The following is a 17,569-nucleotide window of genomic DNA, read 5'->3' on the forward strand; positions in this document are numbered from 1 at the left end:
TTTTAATCTGTAGTGCAAAGAATATTTAGAGCCCAGTGTTAATTTTCCCATTCAACATGCTTAACATGCTATTGATTTGCATGAAATTAATTAGTTTACTTTCTTGCAAAACATATGCCAGTAGTTCACAAACACACACACGCAATTTATTAAATAATGTTATTTAAAATGAATTGCAAATTCAGATTTATCTCGATTTATCCAGTGAACTTTTACACAGCATAAAACAACAGAATGTTATTCATTATTTGCTAAACCTTAAAACACACCTGATGTAGTGACGGTTTTTAAAGTGACAGACTTGCATTATAGTGCAAATCTTTAGTGTTGCTGTTGTCTTACCAGAAGTTGGTCACATAGTCCTGCGGCAACACTGTCAGAAATAAGTCAGATAATCAAAAAACAGTATCTAAGAAATTTGTCATCATTTAGATTGGTTGCAGGCCACGTTTAAAAACCTGTTCTGAGGCTAAGAACTATACGGTCCCACACTTCTATTAAATATAAAACAAACATAAATATATATATAACAAAACACCACCCAAAAACCAGTGTAGTCTTTCTTCTTAGGGATTAATAGTTCACAAAAAAAAAAAAAAACATTTTGATATTCTCCCAATGAAGGTTATTTAGGCTTTGCACATTTTTGTAAATTTAGAAACATTTACCTTTGATGCATTTGTAAATTTAGATTTTTGTCCATTCTTCTTTACAAAATGTATTTTTAAATTTCGCCACAGATTCTCGGTTGCATTTACCTTTGGTCTTTGACTAGGACTTTCTGACAGATAAATGCTTTGAACTTAAACCATTTGATTAAAGGTTTTGTTTAAAGCTTTCACTATGTTGGAGGGCATACCTCCTCCTCTCCAGTCTTAGGTATTTTAAAGTCTCTTAGAGGTTTTCTTCCAGGACTATCACCTTTTTAACTCTGTCCATCATCGTATTAACTTTTACTTTCTTTACTCTCCCTGCTGAAGAAATGCATCCCCCCCCAACATGATCCCACCATCATGTTTTGTAGTGTTCTGGGTTTAGGGTGATGTATAGTGTTAAGCTTATGCCACACGCAGTTTGCATGAAGACCAAAATGTCAAATTGTGGTTTCATTTGACCACAGTGCCTTCGTTAACATGTTTTCTATGACCTTATTTCCTATTACACTTCGTATGGCTTTCTGTCAACAATGAGCTTTTCCTTGCCGCTCCACCATAAAGGTCAGAATTGTGGAATAGTTATCATGGCAACGGCTTCTCCTGCCTAAGCTGCGGGTCTCTGCCGGTACTTCGTTGTAGTCATGGGCCTCTTCATTGCTTCTCCCAAAACAGCTTTGGAGTTTAGGTGGATTCTCATGACTAGGTTTGTAGTCTCTGTTTTCACAAAATGGTTTTAGTAGAGCTCCATCATATGTTTAAACCTTATGATATTGTTTTATAATCTACCCACTCTTTAAACTTCTCCACAACTTAATCCCTGACTTGTCTACTATGTTCCTTAGTCTTGATGAGGCTGTTATGGAACTTGGTTGCACTGGATTTTATTAGGGGCATCAGAGTAAAGCGGGCTGAACACAAATGCATGCCACAAGTTTTGTATTTGAATTTACAAAAGAGGTTGCAGATATCCTTTTTCTTCCATTTAATAGTTTTACACTGACTTGGTCTGTCTTGTAAAATCTCAGTTAAACATTTTAAAGTTTGTGGCTGTAATGTGACAAAATGTGAACAACTTAAAGGGCTTCCCACATGTGTTTTTGAAACAATTGCAACATTGAACTTACCTTCACATTCCTGTTGTAAACTCTGAAATTACTAATCTAAGAAATCTCTGAAGAATTTACAGGACCTACGTATTAATTTAGGAAAAACAGGTTAAATATGGTTGAGGATTATAATTAAACGTGCTGTTAATTGACAGAACCACTGTGGAGGTCTGGGGTCTTGTTATGTAGTCTTGCCAGCGTGCCAAGTCGCTCGCATCCTTCTACCCTCTGAATCGCTACCTCTCCACCCTGTCAAACCAAGAAACTGAACATTACCTCTGGGGCCCGAGGACTTACAGAATCCCAGTTTCAGAGCGAGGAGTGGGAGGTGAGGGAAGGATTAGAGAGGAGCTGTCTCTGATGTTATTTAATCTCGGAGGCCAGGGAGCGAGCCAGCCGGAGCACTCCTGATGCACATCATCAGCCTCTGATGACCAGCCAGGAAGATTGGGTGCCTCAGATGCTACATTGCAGCCAAACGCCCCCACTGCAGAGCACCGTCTTCCTGTCCGGCTCTAACCAGTCGGCAGCTCAATTTGGCTGATGGCAAGCGTGCTCAGTCAGGGGAGAAGTCGGTCCCGGATGATTTCCTCCTTCTCTACTCGCCTCTCCTCGAGGCTGACACCCCTCCCCACCTCAGCCATCGTCCAAATGTGCTTCTGTCCTCCCTTTCCCTCCCACTGCTGCCCCCCCACCTCCTCCCCCAAGCATTATTACACCCCCTCCTCTCCCCTGATACTCAAACACCCAGCCATCACTCAGTTGCTCACGTTATCTCAGGAGCCTGTCTTGCTTCACCCTCCCACCTTACCAGCCACCCTCCTCTCTTTTGCTTCCTAGCATCCCTCCATTTCTCCCCCCCCCACCCCCCAGGAGCATTCCAGCGTGACAAACCACACGGGATTTCACAAGTCCTTTAAAGTCTGCTGCCTCTGGGAACCGCTCGTCTTCATGCAACATTTTAGTATTCGAGGGAATACGTGACTGGGGAGGTAACCAAAGCTGTTACATTTCTACTGTCTCCTTCAGATTGTTATTGTTGGGGATGCGTTCCAGCCGCATAGAAAGTCTCCATCGGAGGATCTTTGACGATTGTCCTTCTCATCTATTAAATTGGTCTTTATTTCCATCTTGTGTATCAGATTCTTTCCATCCAAATAAATATTTTTTTCTTTACTGAAGTTCTTTTTTTTTTTATTATTTTAACACATAAAAGCATCACAACAACAATATACAAATTCTTAGTAATCTTTAAAACCAAAAACACATTTACACATGCAACAATAGGGTTTAAGACAATGAGTAACTTATTGAATAACTTTGTTTTTTGGAATGTTTTAACGCCACTTTGCAGTAGACCGGACTGCTGTTTTACTCCACTGAAGAAAAGTCCAGAACATACTTTAGCTTCAGAGCAAAATCTTGTCTACCGTTTAGCATTTAATTCCAGATTTTCCACCGTAGTTTACAGTACTTCACTGGGATTTCTTCCAGCTTTCATATTAACCTTCGGTGACCCCCAAACCAAAACGGTATAAAAAAAGATATAACTGGTGTAGTTTTGTGAGAAAGAAAAAGGTTGAATTATCTAGGGGAATATGACCTCCGGTTAGCAATTAAGTATCAGGTGCTGATGCTAACAATTAGAAGTGCAGCTCACTAATGCAGGACAATGTGCCCTGTTCTGGAGTGTGTCCACACAAGCTCAGTCAGTCCCCATGCCTGTTGCCGCCTTCACACTGGTATAAACGGTTTCAACATTACACACACACACACACACATAAAAAAAACTGCTGGGTTATTTCTTAATTCAATTGTTGAAACAGAAGTTGGATGGTTTTTTGAAAATCAGAAATCATGACCAAAGTTTTGTAGGCTGGCAAAGAGATTAGATATGAGCATATAAGGAGTGTATCAAAAGAAAAAAATGTCTAGAAACCTCCCAGAGTATAATTTCTACAACATTATAATTTGCCAAAGAAAGTGCCAGAGTGATCAGGCCTTTTGGCACCGATTGTAGAGTAACGCAGTGCTGTTGCTCCCCTGCCTGCTGCTGGGCACTGCTGGTCAGTTGGCCATAAGAAGGCTTTTGATTTGCTTACAAGACAAATTTAGTTTTTTGGAAAGATTTCAGCTAATGAAAAATTAAACTGAACTGGAAATTAAAAGGTCATCACTCATCAGTATTATTGTAGTGAAATGGATCCCAACAATGTCTTTCTTTTCATTTTTATCTTGTGTAAATATGTAAACAGTGAGGCAATATTATTGTTAAATTAAGGTTTACATCCACGACAACCTGATAGCTGTGATAACACTTGATGTCAATGTTTTGTGTTGATGATTAACACTGGAGATGAAGCTTGCTAACTAAATGTAACACTATCCCTTTTCCTGCTAATACTACACTTTGGCCAATCAGTTGGTCAAAAAGTAAAATTAAATAGTTACATTACTTTTACTATTTATCTTGATTTAACATTTATTTCATATATAATTCTTTACCGTTTAATTTTTGAGTTTTAAGCAATGATGTACTGAGGAGAAAAGTGTACCATTAAGATTAGATTTTTTCACTTAGCACACATTTAAGTAAAAAATGTTGGCAAAGAACATTTAGCCTGTTCGTTGCTAAGTAGCTAGCTCAAGCTAATGCTAGCTATTTTCAACACACCCACTTTGTCCAAACCCCTAGTCATAAAATCAAATGGAGAGGTCCTTTTTATACTGTTTATATAAAGTTGTCCAGCAGCAGTCGCGCCCCTGATGGATTAAGCAAGTCTTAAAACAACACTAAACGTTTTTTTTGCTTGTTTTGTTTTTTTGAATATATTTCTTCTGGCTGGAAGCAAAACTAACATTTTGAAATGGCCCAGCCAATCTCCTGATTCGAATCTCATTAAGTACATGATTAGGGTTATTGTAAGGAGACCTTTCCAAACACTTGGCGGCCATCACCAATGATGTCACTGGAAATGTGCAAAAAGCTGGTCAGCAATTTTTCCCAATAATTATTGGTATGAAAAAATGTTGACAAATAAAATTTGCCAAATATATATATTTTTTTCCAAAAGATTGATACTCCTCATCTGATCATTTTTAATTAAGGATGTACGTATATCCAGGGTTTAATTTATAATTTCAACCCTCTCTTTGTTATCGTTAAAACATTTGTCATTTTAACCAATATTTTCAGTTAAAAACCTTCTCTGGTGTCTTGACACTGGAGTCACAATGTTTTGTTAAATCAACCAAAGTTTAGATCAGCGAGTGTTTAACCCAGGGCTGTCAGCAAAATAACCTGAATTTAGTGTTGTTTTTTTAACCCAGCAGTTTTTAGAGTGTATACAGAGCTAAAAGACAATGCTAGAATATGACTCAGTTTGGGGCATAAATGTTACTGAAATGTGAATATGAGGAATGATCAACAGGATCAGTTTATTGCTCCAGAGTGACAGGTGTTTGTTTGATAATTGATTCTTGTGGCCTCTTCGTTTTGTCAGATTCAGTGTGTTTGTATGATTGTCTGTTTGAGTTCTTTACACAGGGCTGGCTGTAAAACCTACAGCCACGACACTGAAAACACATTCATAGACACCAAAAATATACATAATGATACTGTCAAAAGGTACAATAATTACACAGGGAAAAAAAGGAAATTACAGAGTTAAAACAACACCATTATGTTTTCGTTTATCCTTGTGTCTGTCCACTTTGTCTCCTTGCGTCCTCTTCCAAAATGTTTGGGCGGCGCTACGTGCTGTGTGTCCATGAAATTCTCCTGGAAGACAGTCCAGAGTCCTGCCTGTCTTCCTGCTGCTGGGTGGAGGTCCACTTCTCACGTTTCTAAAAGAACCACCGAAAAGCTTCCCCGTTGTTTACCGGCGTCCTCTGTGATAGAGACAAAATGTGAAAGAGGAGGTTTTAATTTGTGGGCTCTGAGGTCAAAGTGAAGGTCAAAAGAAGGAAAACCTTCAGAAATTTCAAACGCACTTAAAAGCAGAGTTTTTTTAAATTATTATTATTATTATTATTATTATTATTAATTCAACAATTAGAAACGGTCTGAGTAAAGTAAAAACCCTGAAGGCACTTGAAGCCCAACCACCAAGTGTTTCATCAGAGAGCCAGCCAAGGTGATTACATGCACGTCCCACCCACACCCAAATAATCATTACGCTGGATGAAACATTCGATACAAATTCCCATGGAGCAACAATGAGGCATTTAATTACTGTGAGCTGGAGCCGCAGTGAGGGGGAACAGAGCATCATTTCAATTTGAGCCCGCACCAGCAGTTGCCCCACCTCCTTCTCTCTAAAAACCTCCGTGCCGCGTGTCCTGAAACTCATTTAGAAGTCAGAGACGTGAAATACCAGAGTCTCCTACCAATCCCCGTGACCAATTAGCATATTTTTTTGTATGTGCGAGAGTGTGTGAGGGAAGAGGGTTAACAGAGGGGAAATGGTGCATAATCACAACTAAAATCATTTTAGCTCGAGGAAGGGGCAATTTGACATTTTAATACCAAGTGTCATCGGTGGCTCCTTAAAGGCTGATGACGGCTATAGCATTATCCTTGAGTTCACAGGCTGTTGACCAAGCATACTTGCTAACCTCGTTTGTTTTCTGCTTGGTATTTAGGATATGATGAGACTGCTCTTTAGTGTAATCAGTGCAGTTTGGGCTGTGCTGTACGTGTGACTGCAAATTAAAAGGTACTCAAAGTTCTTAAGTTACTACTACACAAAAAAAATGTAAAGTTGTGATGTTGGAAAATTTGGTTTACGTGAATCTTACATGTTTTATTTCTGATTATTATCAAAGGTCGGCTTCTAAAATACATCTCAGGTTATGTGTGTTATAATGTGTCAAAGAAAGTGTTTTATTTGTGACGCAAACTTGCAAGTTTTAGATTAATTTTCGATTCATTTTGAGCGGTGCCAGCCATTGTACAAAACAACTAAATTAGATGCAATTTTATTAATTAATATTCAGTAATTTTTTTTCCCCACTAAATAAATGTACCCAAATTGCAATCTGCATTTGTCTTAAATCTTATGGAGTAAGAAGCTATTGCAACAGAAGATTACTTATTTCTGTGGTTGGCACTGCAACCATGCAACTAAATCCCAAAATGAAATAACCCCGAGCGACAGCAAAAAAGTAATGTCTGCAAACATCTCCTCTGATTGCGATGCCTCCGACGAAACATTGCAAATCATCCTGGGTAACACATCCCACTACTTGTGAAAGAGTTGAGACTGGATCAGTGCGGATGTGTCAGTTTGCTTTAAAAAGCAGTTCTTCCAAGACCCAACTTTACAACTGTCTGTTCATACGGACAACAAAAGCTCATCACACATTTCGGGTGCATACATTCTGTAAAAGCCATTTACCATATATTCACAACATATTAACCAAATACTATTATCCTTCCAAGTGAGTAACAGAGGAGCCCAGAGCAGCAGGGGCCCATCGTCACCAATTTAAATCCATGGGAGAAATGAAACACCATCTTATTTGAAGCAGTCAAGATGTTCTCACACATCTAATGTCAACTTTTTTTTACTCTATTTTTTTATTTTATTTTTTTACCTAATAACAATGAGCTGATTATTGCTGCATGTCACCATGACTCTATTAATTTACATCTGTCACTTTCTATGCAGTTTAATAAATTACTATGTGAATTTTTGCTTGTATCCTACAGAGCAAGAAAAACAGAAAGGATGTCCCAGTGACATGAATAAAAGGAACTGTCTAGACATATTTTTTGAAATCTTCTAAAGTATGAAGAAAGAAAAAATGTTTTATGGATAGAGTTTCTTCTGTACAGAGATGCGGTTGCATTGTTACTTGAGTTTAATATATGCTGTAGTGGCTTTAACATTTGTTTAGTAAGGAGGCAACAAGATCATGTGACAAAAAATGTCGAGATATTGAAACATTTCTCGGCAAAGGAAGCTCCGTCTCCAGAACCGCTCTGAACTTGCTGACAATGAGTGATTTTATGTATTTAAGGGAGTCCAAACTATTATTAAGATGCTGATATATTGTATGTCTGTTAGGTTATATAAAAGCATGTTATTTGAGCTGGACAGTGTACTGACTCTTGTACTGAAAAAAGTTCTTGCTCAACTACTTGAGCAAGAACTCAAGTAGTTGAGTTCTTGCTCTGTAGAGTTGAAGGACTGATCTAAGACTGCTCTTTTGACAACACTGGCTAGCTAACAACAGCCAGTTACACTGAACAAACTTTTAGCGCTTTTTAAGCATTTGTGGGGCAGCAGTTTCAGTAGTCTGTTGAAAAAAAGTGTGGTTTCCCAAAGAGACATCGCTACGTCTTCATTATTGATCTTTTTTGTCTTTATTTCACCGCATGTTGCATAACATGTTATAATGTAGGATTTACTGTTTTATTTCAGATCATCCTTCAACACCACCAACCCAAACGTCGTCCACCAGAAGCTCACCCAGTTCACAGTGTCTGTCAGTGGATCACCAGCTTCCTGACTGACCAGCAGCAACAGGTGAAAAGCATCTTCTCCCAAACAAGAGCCAATAACACTGGCACCTCCCAGCAGAGTTTTCTCTAGCATCTTCTGTTCTCTATTTACATAAATTACTCAGGATGTAACTCTTGAAATTTGCAGATGACACCACTGTTACCAATCCTCTCCAGGACAGTGATGATTAACTGGTTCCGTCAGAACTACCCAGAGCTTAACCCACTAAGACCGTGGAGATGACGGTGGACTTCCTCCCCAGCACTACCGTTGATCATTTCCACTGTATAGGAACCACCCTTTCTTGGGACTTGAGCCCTCAAATTTAGATACTCTATTGTATGTGAATAGACACCTCAAGATGTACAACCTTCCCCAGGAGCTAGTGGTCATCTTTTACACTCCCATTGTTCAGTCTGTCCTGTGTTCGTCCTTCACTGTGTGGCTCATCCAAACTGCAAACAAACGTTAGGTCTGTGGAGAGGATCATAAAAGCTCACATTCCCTCCATCCAGGACTAAGGGTCTAGGGACAGGACCAGGGCAGCTAACATCTTTGCAGACCCCACACATCCTGGACACAGAGTAATATTTTACTTCAGGTCTGTGCTACAGAGCACTATTTCCTACAAAAAAGACGGCCGCCACAGAGACAGTTTCTCTGATAAACAGTAAACGGTAAAAACATTACAAACACTAAAACTTAAATATCTTAGAGTATGAAACATTTTCAACCAAAACCTTACGTTATGAACAGAACTTTGCACTTTCTTTAAAAAGAAACACTGACATATTGAGAAATTTGGACAATTTGTTCCATACATCTATAACAGTGGCGAGTGTGAACACACCATGAGTGGTAAGTTGAAGTTAGCTTCACTTTAGAGCTAAATTTTGGGTTGATGCTAACTGTTAAGCTAACAGTTAGCTAGCAGGTAACTGTTAGCTGCTAGCAATGCTGAAGTTACTGGTTTAGATTCCTAGTGTAGGAGATACACTAAAGGGCTATTTCTCAGTATTTTAGTGCATCTTGAAAGTACATTTATCATCTTTAGGTTGTAATACCAATAGAAAAAATCTAAACTGGATAAACACCTTTAGGTTCAGTAAAATACAACTTGTAGACCTAATTAGTAAAATTAATGAAAAAAGGGCAATTCTTTTTCCTTTTTTCCAAAAAATATTGCTAAAATCTTGTTTTATCCTCATGGACTCTATATTGTGTATTGTATTATATCATGACCAGGATGTATTGTTATACTCGTATAGGGCTAACTGTTATTTTCTTGTAATTAACTTATGCAAGCTTGAATTTACGTAATTTGTTTTCTTATTCATAACTGCAAAATGATCACATCTGAATAAAAAACTAACTTACATTCTTAGACTATTTCATATAGTATAAAGAACACAACATAACACAGTCCTTTGCATGGGGAAAAACAACTAAGACAGGTTTAGCCTGTTGAACATCTTAACGACTTCACCTGATCTCTTTAGACTTTAATAAATCAGTACGGCTCTGCCAGAACACCAGACAGCCAATATGCAAGCTGAATATTCTGTCTCCCTGCCTGCCTGGGCATATATAATATTTTATCTTGCACTGGTAAAACAATGGGAAATGTGTAAATATCAAATTATTAGGCTAATATAAAAAACTTTTTTGCTGACACATTTCTTAAATTTAAAACTAGATATGCTCTGTAATTTGTAAAAAAATAAATAAATAAAAAAAATAGTCCATCAGTACTGTAATTTCTCCTGTCAAGGTTACTCTGAAGAGAGCAAACCTGACTAGTGCGAAGGATGCACATCTGCACCGTCTATGGTGGATCTGCAGGGGCACTTTAAAGGCTTAAGCCCATTTCTGTCAGCATTGTAATGCCTGGGGAGCTGAAGCAAAGCAGAGAGTGAGGCGAGCCGAGAATGTTTATCTTGATCCATATTCTCACATTGATCAATCCCTGGTGGAAGTGCGGCTCACCAGAGACAATAATGACCCTGATCCGGGCACTCGCCATGTCTCTGTTTTGTTAAGTTCCCCGCGTTATCGATCCAGTGGGGCTCTTGAGTGCTGCTTGGATTCACTCCCAGGCCATCTCTCCTCGGCGCACAGCAGTGACCAGGCACAAAGAAGGCTCAATTAGCACCGGCTCTGCGTTGTCTGCTCCCCCACCTTCAAAATCACTCCATCAACTGGAAGAATGGGAGGAAGGAAAAGGGGGTGGGGGGGAAGGGAGGGGGGTGAAAAGACGGGATAGGAAAGCTAGAGAAAGAGAGAGAGAAATTGAACGCTTGAGGAGAAGGGAAGCACTGACCGTGTTACCTGGGACAAGGGAGCAATGCCAAGGTTTTACGTCAAATCAAGACTCCGAAGCGGCGGCAGCGCCTTATGTTAATGACGCTGCCTCTGCAGGAAAGCATACAAAACAACCCGGCAGCAACGACACACAAGAGGAACACAAGAGACAATTTCCTGCACAGGCTGCAAATGCACACAAGAAAAAGTGGCAAACTGACTCCAGGAGACGGAGGAATTTCACTAGACCTCGAATTAACCCCACCACATCGCCACAGTAGGCAGGGTATCCTAAAGTGTCTGCCGGTGGCTCTGGGTGATAACAGCACAGTAAAACTGACATGTGGTGGAATAATTCTCCGCTGATTCTGGTGAGGCAGTGTGAGGTCTCTGGGCTGCCAAGACGCCCTGTGATCCTAACCGAACCTGGCATGTGCCGTTAATGTTGCAGACATGTTGTCAGCTGATTTGGGCAAGGTGGCGGAGAGACATTATTGGCTCGTACGGGAGGGTGAATCATAAGCAAAGTCAAAGAAAATAAATAAATAAATAAAACACTAAAATGGTGCTTGTATGTGCTGGGGACGTAAGCCTTCAAACGCAATCTGAAGGATCCAACCTTTGAGTCAGGTCCAAAGCGTCTTCTATCCACACAAACAATAAAAATGCATGAAATGTCCTCAACCTCCCAGCCCACCGAAAGCCCCGCTCCTCTTATCCCCTGCAGCCTTGGCGTCACTCTGCGCCGGGGCCAGAGATAAACCACTCAAGACGATGAGGATGATAATGGCAGACGCCGCAGCGCCTCAAAATTCAATCAGCGCCTGGACGTCAATGCGGATGAGTGTAAAAGTGAAATATGTTCGCCAGCGTGTGTTAAAAGATGCCACACAGGGCTCAGAGAAACAACAGCGAGAGATGTGGAGGGCCATGAGGGAAAAAGGAAAGAAAAGGAGAGGGAGAAAGAGAGGGGGAGCGAGAGAAAAATGAATATAATGTGTTTCAACCGCTCTGCTTCCCAGCACAATCCCACTGGCATTTTGAGCAGCGCTACTTTAACCACAGACTGTGAATAAATTACCCTTTTGAACTCAGGGTGATTGCAAATGTGCCCCGGTTTCTCTTGAGACATGTCTGGCACTAACCCTCAGCCAGCCTTGTCACAAAGGCCCCTTCACTGCCTCTCCCCCTCCCGCCTCCCCTCCCTCCCTCCCATCTACAGTACTTACAGGGCATACACACAGGCAGGCATAACATCTTAAAACGTTTAATTTCCTGTAATTGCTGATGAATTTTCTATTTCTTTCCCAGCTACAAAAGGTGCATTTCCACAGCGAGAAGCTTTTCCAGGATCCAGGGTAAAATTCTGGGGCCGTTTTACTCTTTTGTTTTGAGAGCAGGAGCCAAAGCCAAGTCAGACTGCAAGGATACAAAATATATAGGGCCAGGTAGGGATGTAGCACAAGAAATTTCACTTCACCTCATAGTTGTACCTAACGCCCTGAAATTGCCCTGTGTGTCTTTAAGAAGCTCCTGCTCAGCAATCCTCTCTCAGAACAATACTTCTCCATGCTGTAGATTGATGTTTACAACCGTTCCCAGGAATGCCGTAGTTTGAACGATAAACTCAATACTTCCTCCTGAGGTTTGCTAATTTCTGCTGCCACTAGTCTAGTGGAGCTATGTGGGGGAGGGGTGATCTGTAGGGGAGGAGCTTGGCTGAGGACTGAATCTCCAAGGAGGCGCTTTGTGGAAATAGGCTGTGCTTTTCTTTGTCCATGAAAAAAAGATACAAATCCAAATATCATTTTGTTGATACTTAATGTTACACATTAGCCACCAAAACATTTTTTTATTTGTATCAACTAGCATGGTAGGCATGAGAGACTCAAGGGTTTGTCAATAAAATCACTGGTCAAAGCAATGATTTGTGTCTGATGGGAAATGACATCATAACATACTATAAGGCTCAAAAAAGTCAATTTTGCATAATTTATTTTCTCTCCCCAACATGCAATGGGTTCACATTTCAACAACATTTAGAGAGGCAGCATTTAGCTTTTTAGCTGTAACTACTATGAAAGAATAACAATTAAAAAATGTATTGGTCTGATTTTAACTGAAAGTAAAAGTAATTTATGTGATCGGCCGACAGCTGGATCATACAGTGGAAATGCCCATAACTGATGAACAGGGTACAATAAAAGGTTGCAAGAAGTTCCAACATAATTCACTTTTCTCCATTTAGCTTTTTGTTTCAAGGTGCTACGCTTTATGAAGGAGTTATAAACTTATAGTTTCAAACGGTTAACCTTTCTCTCATTACCTTTCCTGTGGTTTAAAGACATTTTAGGAATTTTATGCCAATATTCAAAGCAAAGATAAATGTGAACCACTACTGTTGCAGTTGCCAGCTGACTGGAGAAAAAAAGACACTTTCAAATATTTGTAACAGAGCACAGAAAGTATAGGATTTGTAGTGGCTCATGTGTGAAGCGGTTGCCTGAAGGCTGGTTGCTGGAAATGGTGGTCCAACGAAATTACCACCCAACAGCAGCTTGTTATTCTGGTGTGATTCTAGCAACAGTTAGAAAGGCAAAAACCTAGAGATTTCTGTGCAATAAATTTATTGGCCTAGTTGTAGTAATCAATATATCATTTAAGCAGCAGCAAGTTTGAAGTTGAAGTGGTGTGTGCGAGAAATGTTTGCGTAAGTACCAAGACAGTACAATATTTCTACTCTCAAGATTTCTTGAAAATGCTTAAGCTGTAATAATTTTTGAAAAATCGAAATAAAGGTGGAAGATAATACAGAGATTTGGGAGCCGCAGAAGGGAGGAAAGGAATTTCAGTGAGTAGCATTAAGCAGGTTGAATAGCAGCCAGCGGGAGTGAGCCAATGTGTTCCCAAATGCTCATTATAACTCATGGCCCATACATTACTGTGACAATGTCCATTATTTATTAGACTCCACACTGGGAAAGAGCCCAGTTTTTATGACCACAGTCGCCTGACAGGCTGCAACCAAAATAAAAATAATCACCACTGTCACACACACACACGCAAACGCGCACAGATTGTTCGACACTTCTTAGTCATTGGCGCTGAAAGTTCAGACTGCAATCATTCCAGAGTGGTCAAATGACACCATGCTTTTATTGATTTCAACTTGTTTTTAGAGCGGAAAACTAGGAAGAGACAAGAATTAATTTGTTTCATCAGTCAGTCGGTGTGGGGGGGACTATGATAGCAAGCCAATCATTCACGACCGACCTCCAGCGCTGATCGAGCTGTGGCGGTGCTGCTGAGAGGGGCTCTGGGGTGCAGTCACCCTTAACTGATGTGTTTTACATATCCTGTCACTTTATTCTGCAAAAATATTGGGGCGTTGCTGAGCTCAAACGTGGAAGGTATCGCGATCCATCACCTGGGGAGCTCACCGGCGCCGGTGGGAGGGGGGTTGAAATCTCATCTGGAGCCTTGTCACTGGTGTCCCAGCCACCCGAGGGCCGTTTATGAGAGGCGCTTCTCCAAGGCCACCATCGCAGCAGGACTCATCCAGGCGTTCACCCAGACGGTGGCCAAAACGCAGCATCACACCGAAGAACTGACGGACTCTGCTTTGGTAGTAAATACAGGCCTTTGACAAACAGTTTAAAGGAAGCTACCCAGTAAGGGAAGCAGTTTTAATTGCCCAAATCACTAAAAATCACTGAATGACCTCCACAAAAAAAAATTGTACATTTGTAAGTTGATTGTATTAACATGAAAATATTTTTTGTCAGTTGTTTGTTACCCGCAAAAGTGATTCAAAGAGACACTTTTTTAAAAATAATTTTTACTTGTTTTTAATTTATAAAACTTGGAAGACTTTTTTTTTTATCAGAGCATTTTCAATTTGTTTTTGCTGTACAGTCTACATCAGCAACAACCTGACAAGTTTTTAGAGTGTAATATCTACAGCAAATCGAAACGACAGAACACTATCAAAAATCTAAACTAAAAGCTGTATTGTATTAGCTAAGCATGGGATGATGAGACAATTTTTATGATACACATTGAGAAAAAATAACACATCTTCATGCCATTTAGTAGGAATCTGGCAGAGCATCCGACTTGATAAACAGCATGATAGACGATGTTTGTCTGACGATAATGTAGTGGAGGTAGATACAATGAAGTTTTTTATGCTTCTCTAATTTGAAGTAATATTGAAATTGCTTCCTTTATGTGTTCATAAATAGAATAATGATTTCATTTATAAGAAATCATATTTAAGGAGTCTGTTTGAGTGTAGATTTACCACACATGTTCTGTTTTCTCGCTAAAGTCCCCTTCCTGTCCGTCTGTTCTTTTCCTTCCAACAAGAGGTCAAATCTATCTGGTTTTACAGTGACTGAAAAGCCACAAAGCCAAATTCATTGCATCCCCATGTTTGTTATTTAATGCTATGCTTTTTATTATCCCCCAGCATGTTGGGGTTTCAACGAGGGAGGATCAAATGCAGCTCAAGCCCAACAAATTCTGTGAAATGGCCTTTTAGTGTAGAATCAATACGAACACATGTGAAGCAAATGCTAACTTTAGCATCGTCGCTGGACAGCAGTGCTTCAGTAACAAGTGTTATCTGCTGAGCACTGTGAGCAAACTGTCAGCACCGAAGAGTAAAGCAGGAACTACTGTGATTTCCAGTTGCAAGTTTTAAAGTGATACACCCCTTCATATCTGAGGCTCCAGCTAATTATTCACACTTATTTAAAATACTGTACCATTACACCTCAGCAAGGTCTCATCACACCCCTCACATTAATTAAAAGATTCATAACGTCGTCTAATTTCTTTTGTTTCAGGCAAAAACAAAAAAAAATCTATTATTACTGGTATAATAATGTTTTCATTTCGTTCATCATTTATTTGTTATTCTGATTCTCATGCACAGACCAAGACAGAAATGTATAATCGACACTCACCAAAGTTAGCAGTGGTTTTCAAGTGCTAGATGCGCTCCTCTCAATGTAGAGTAAAACGAGGTTAACAGCCCACTATGAGGTCTAAATTGGTCAGGGTATCATCTCTGGTTACCAACCTGCAGCCCCTTGCTCAGGCAGGCTTCTCTTAGGCCACGAGCAACAGCCGCAGGAGTGGCAGCAACAACACACTACTCTTGGAAAAAATCCAGTGGAAAAACCTTTAAACCTCCCATTATTTCAGCATGTTTTGGTTCCAAGGAGCCAGACTGTCTTGTAATCTTCTAAGGTGGTCATGACACATAGCTGTCGAGCCTTCCTTTTAATTCCTTTGATTACTTATGAAAAATCGACCAAAGTCCAAATAAAAACAACCTATTTGGACTTTGGTTGATTTTTCACTTTTTTTTTCTTTTCTCCAATCTGACCATCACAGCATATTTGCGATTAGTACTCGAAGAGAAAGTGGCCAAGTGAAGAAGGAGCTATAATAATCTAACTACCATAGATTAAAAGTATCTGACACTCAGGATCTTAAAAATATTTGTATAGAAAGCAGCAATATTAACTATTTACAGTTTGCCATGTTTTCATCTAAGGGCTTTTCAGGATACTTTTTATTGGAACTAAAATGCTGTTTTATGTCTGCCCTCTGTTGTCTCTGTTGTTTTCCATAGAATAAATGCAGAGAGGGAAGAAATTATGCCTCTGTGACAAGTAATGTTTATAATAAGGAACTGCCTAAAGACAGGTTCTTTGCTAAGTCGTCTGTTGCGCAGACACAACACAGGTTTGCTCTATTTTCTCCTTTGGTCCGTCAGCAATAAGTGGCTCAATTCCACTGAAAAAGCTCAAGAACTGCTGAGAAACATTTCAAAGCAGCCCGACTCCTTGGAAACAAACATTGCCTTTTATTCACATCCCATTCACATCCGTGCATCCCAAGCGAACACGGTCAACGTGTAGATGCCGGCCGATAAGAGGTTCACAAGTGTCCTTATTACGCCTCAGTACCGTGATGTGGCTACAATGCGACGCCTGGCCTTGAACAAGCCACCCTTTCAAGCAAATCTAGCTAAGTGTACTGCAGATGTTTGTGAGTAATGAGGAATTTGGGTGATTTTTGCTGACTAGGCATTTATGGATGGTGGGAGGGATGGCTTATGATGGTGTGCTTAAGAGCTATGGCTGAGGGAGGAGGGGTGGTCACAGGGGGGAGATTAGGCTGAGGGGCAATGAAGGAAAACCCAAATCCATCTCCATCTCAGAACCATCCTAAAGCAGATTACTTACTTCAGTGGCAGAGGAAGAGAGAGAGGGGGGGGTGAGGGGGGGCAGCAGATGAACGAGGAGGCAGTGAACGAGAGAGCAATTAGCCTAGATGCAATTTCGGCACAGTCCCCTGACTTGATATTTGACCTTTAGTAAGAGTCTCGCCAAATATCGCCCGCGAAGCGCCGACAGACCATATGGCAAAGTGCTGCTGGAGGCTGAGATCAGTGTGACTCGCAGCCTCTGTATGGTAATGGGAGGGAATGTAATTACAGCACACTATTCCTGTAGGACGTATATTTCGCGAGCCCGCAATAGGAGTGGCTTTGCATTAAGCGGGCAATGAAATGGAATGGACCCGGTATTTCTGAGCCTGAACTGAAAAATGACTCTTTATGAGCAAGTCCTGATAGAGAGAGAATACTTTGTAAAAAAAAATCCTGAAATCCAAGCTAAGAAAGAAAGCAGCTGAACCACAATAATTAATGTCACAGCAGAAATGTGTCGGTTCCTGGCAATGGCAGAACCCCCCCGCTGAGTCAGATACGCCACAGTTAGGAGAACAGGTTTAAAGCCAGAGATAAGAGAGGACAAAATGCATGCAGACACCAACTAGCATGACTCAAAAAAAGCTCTAAAACTTAGGCATCGACAGGATAATTAAGAAATGAGGACGTAAACAGATTCTTTACAGAAGATATACATGATCTTGAAGAGTTTTGTTAGAGTTTTGTATTGGTGAAAATAATATGGCATAT

At 40.2% G+C, this 17,569-nt stretch overlaps 1 protein-coding gene across 1 annotated transcript in view; it reads right to left on the reverse strand.

Annotated features, from left to right (window-relative positions):
* Nucleotides 1–2,939: 2,939 nt before the first annotated feature.
* The window catches only part of cxxc4 (CXXC finger 4), a 36,331-nt gene continuing 21,701 nt past the window's right edge, over nucleotides 2,940–17,569 (reverse strand). Inside the window, exon 3 of the mRNA XM_008412037.2 lies at nucleotides 2,940–5,653. Within this exon, the coding sequence (XP_008410259.1) occupies nucleotides 5,609–5,653 (45 nt within the window). The 3' untranslated portion in view covers nucleotides 2,940–5,608. The remainder of the gene's footprint in view (nucleotides 5,654–17,569) is intronic.

The sequence above is a fragment of the Poecilia reticulata genome, linkage group LG1 (assembly GCF_000633615.1).
Source record: "Poecilia reticulata strain Guanapo linkage group LG1, Guppy_female_1.0+MT, whole genome shotgun sequence".
NCBI lineage: Eukaryota > Metazoa > Chordata > Actinopteri > Cyprinodontiformes > Poeciliidae > Poecilia > Poecilia reticulata.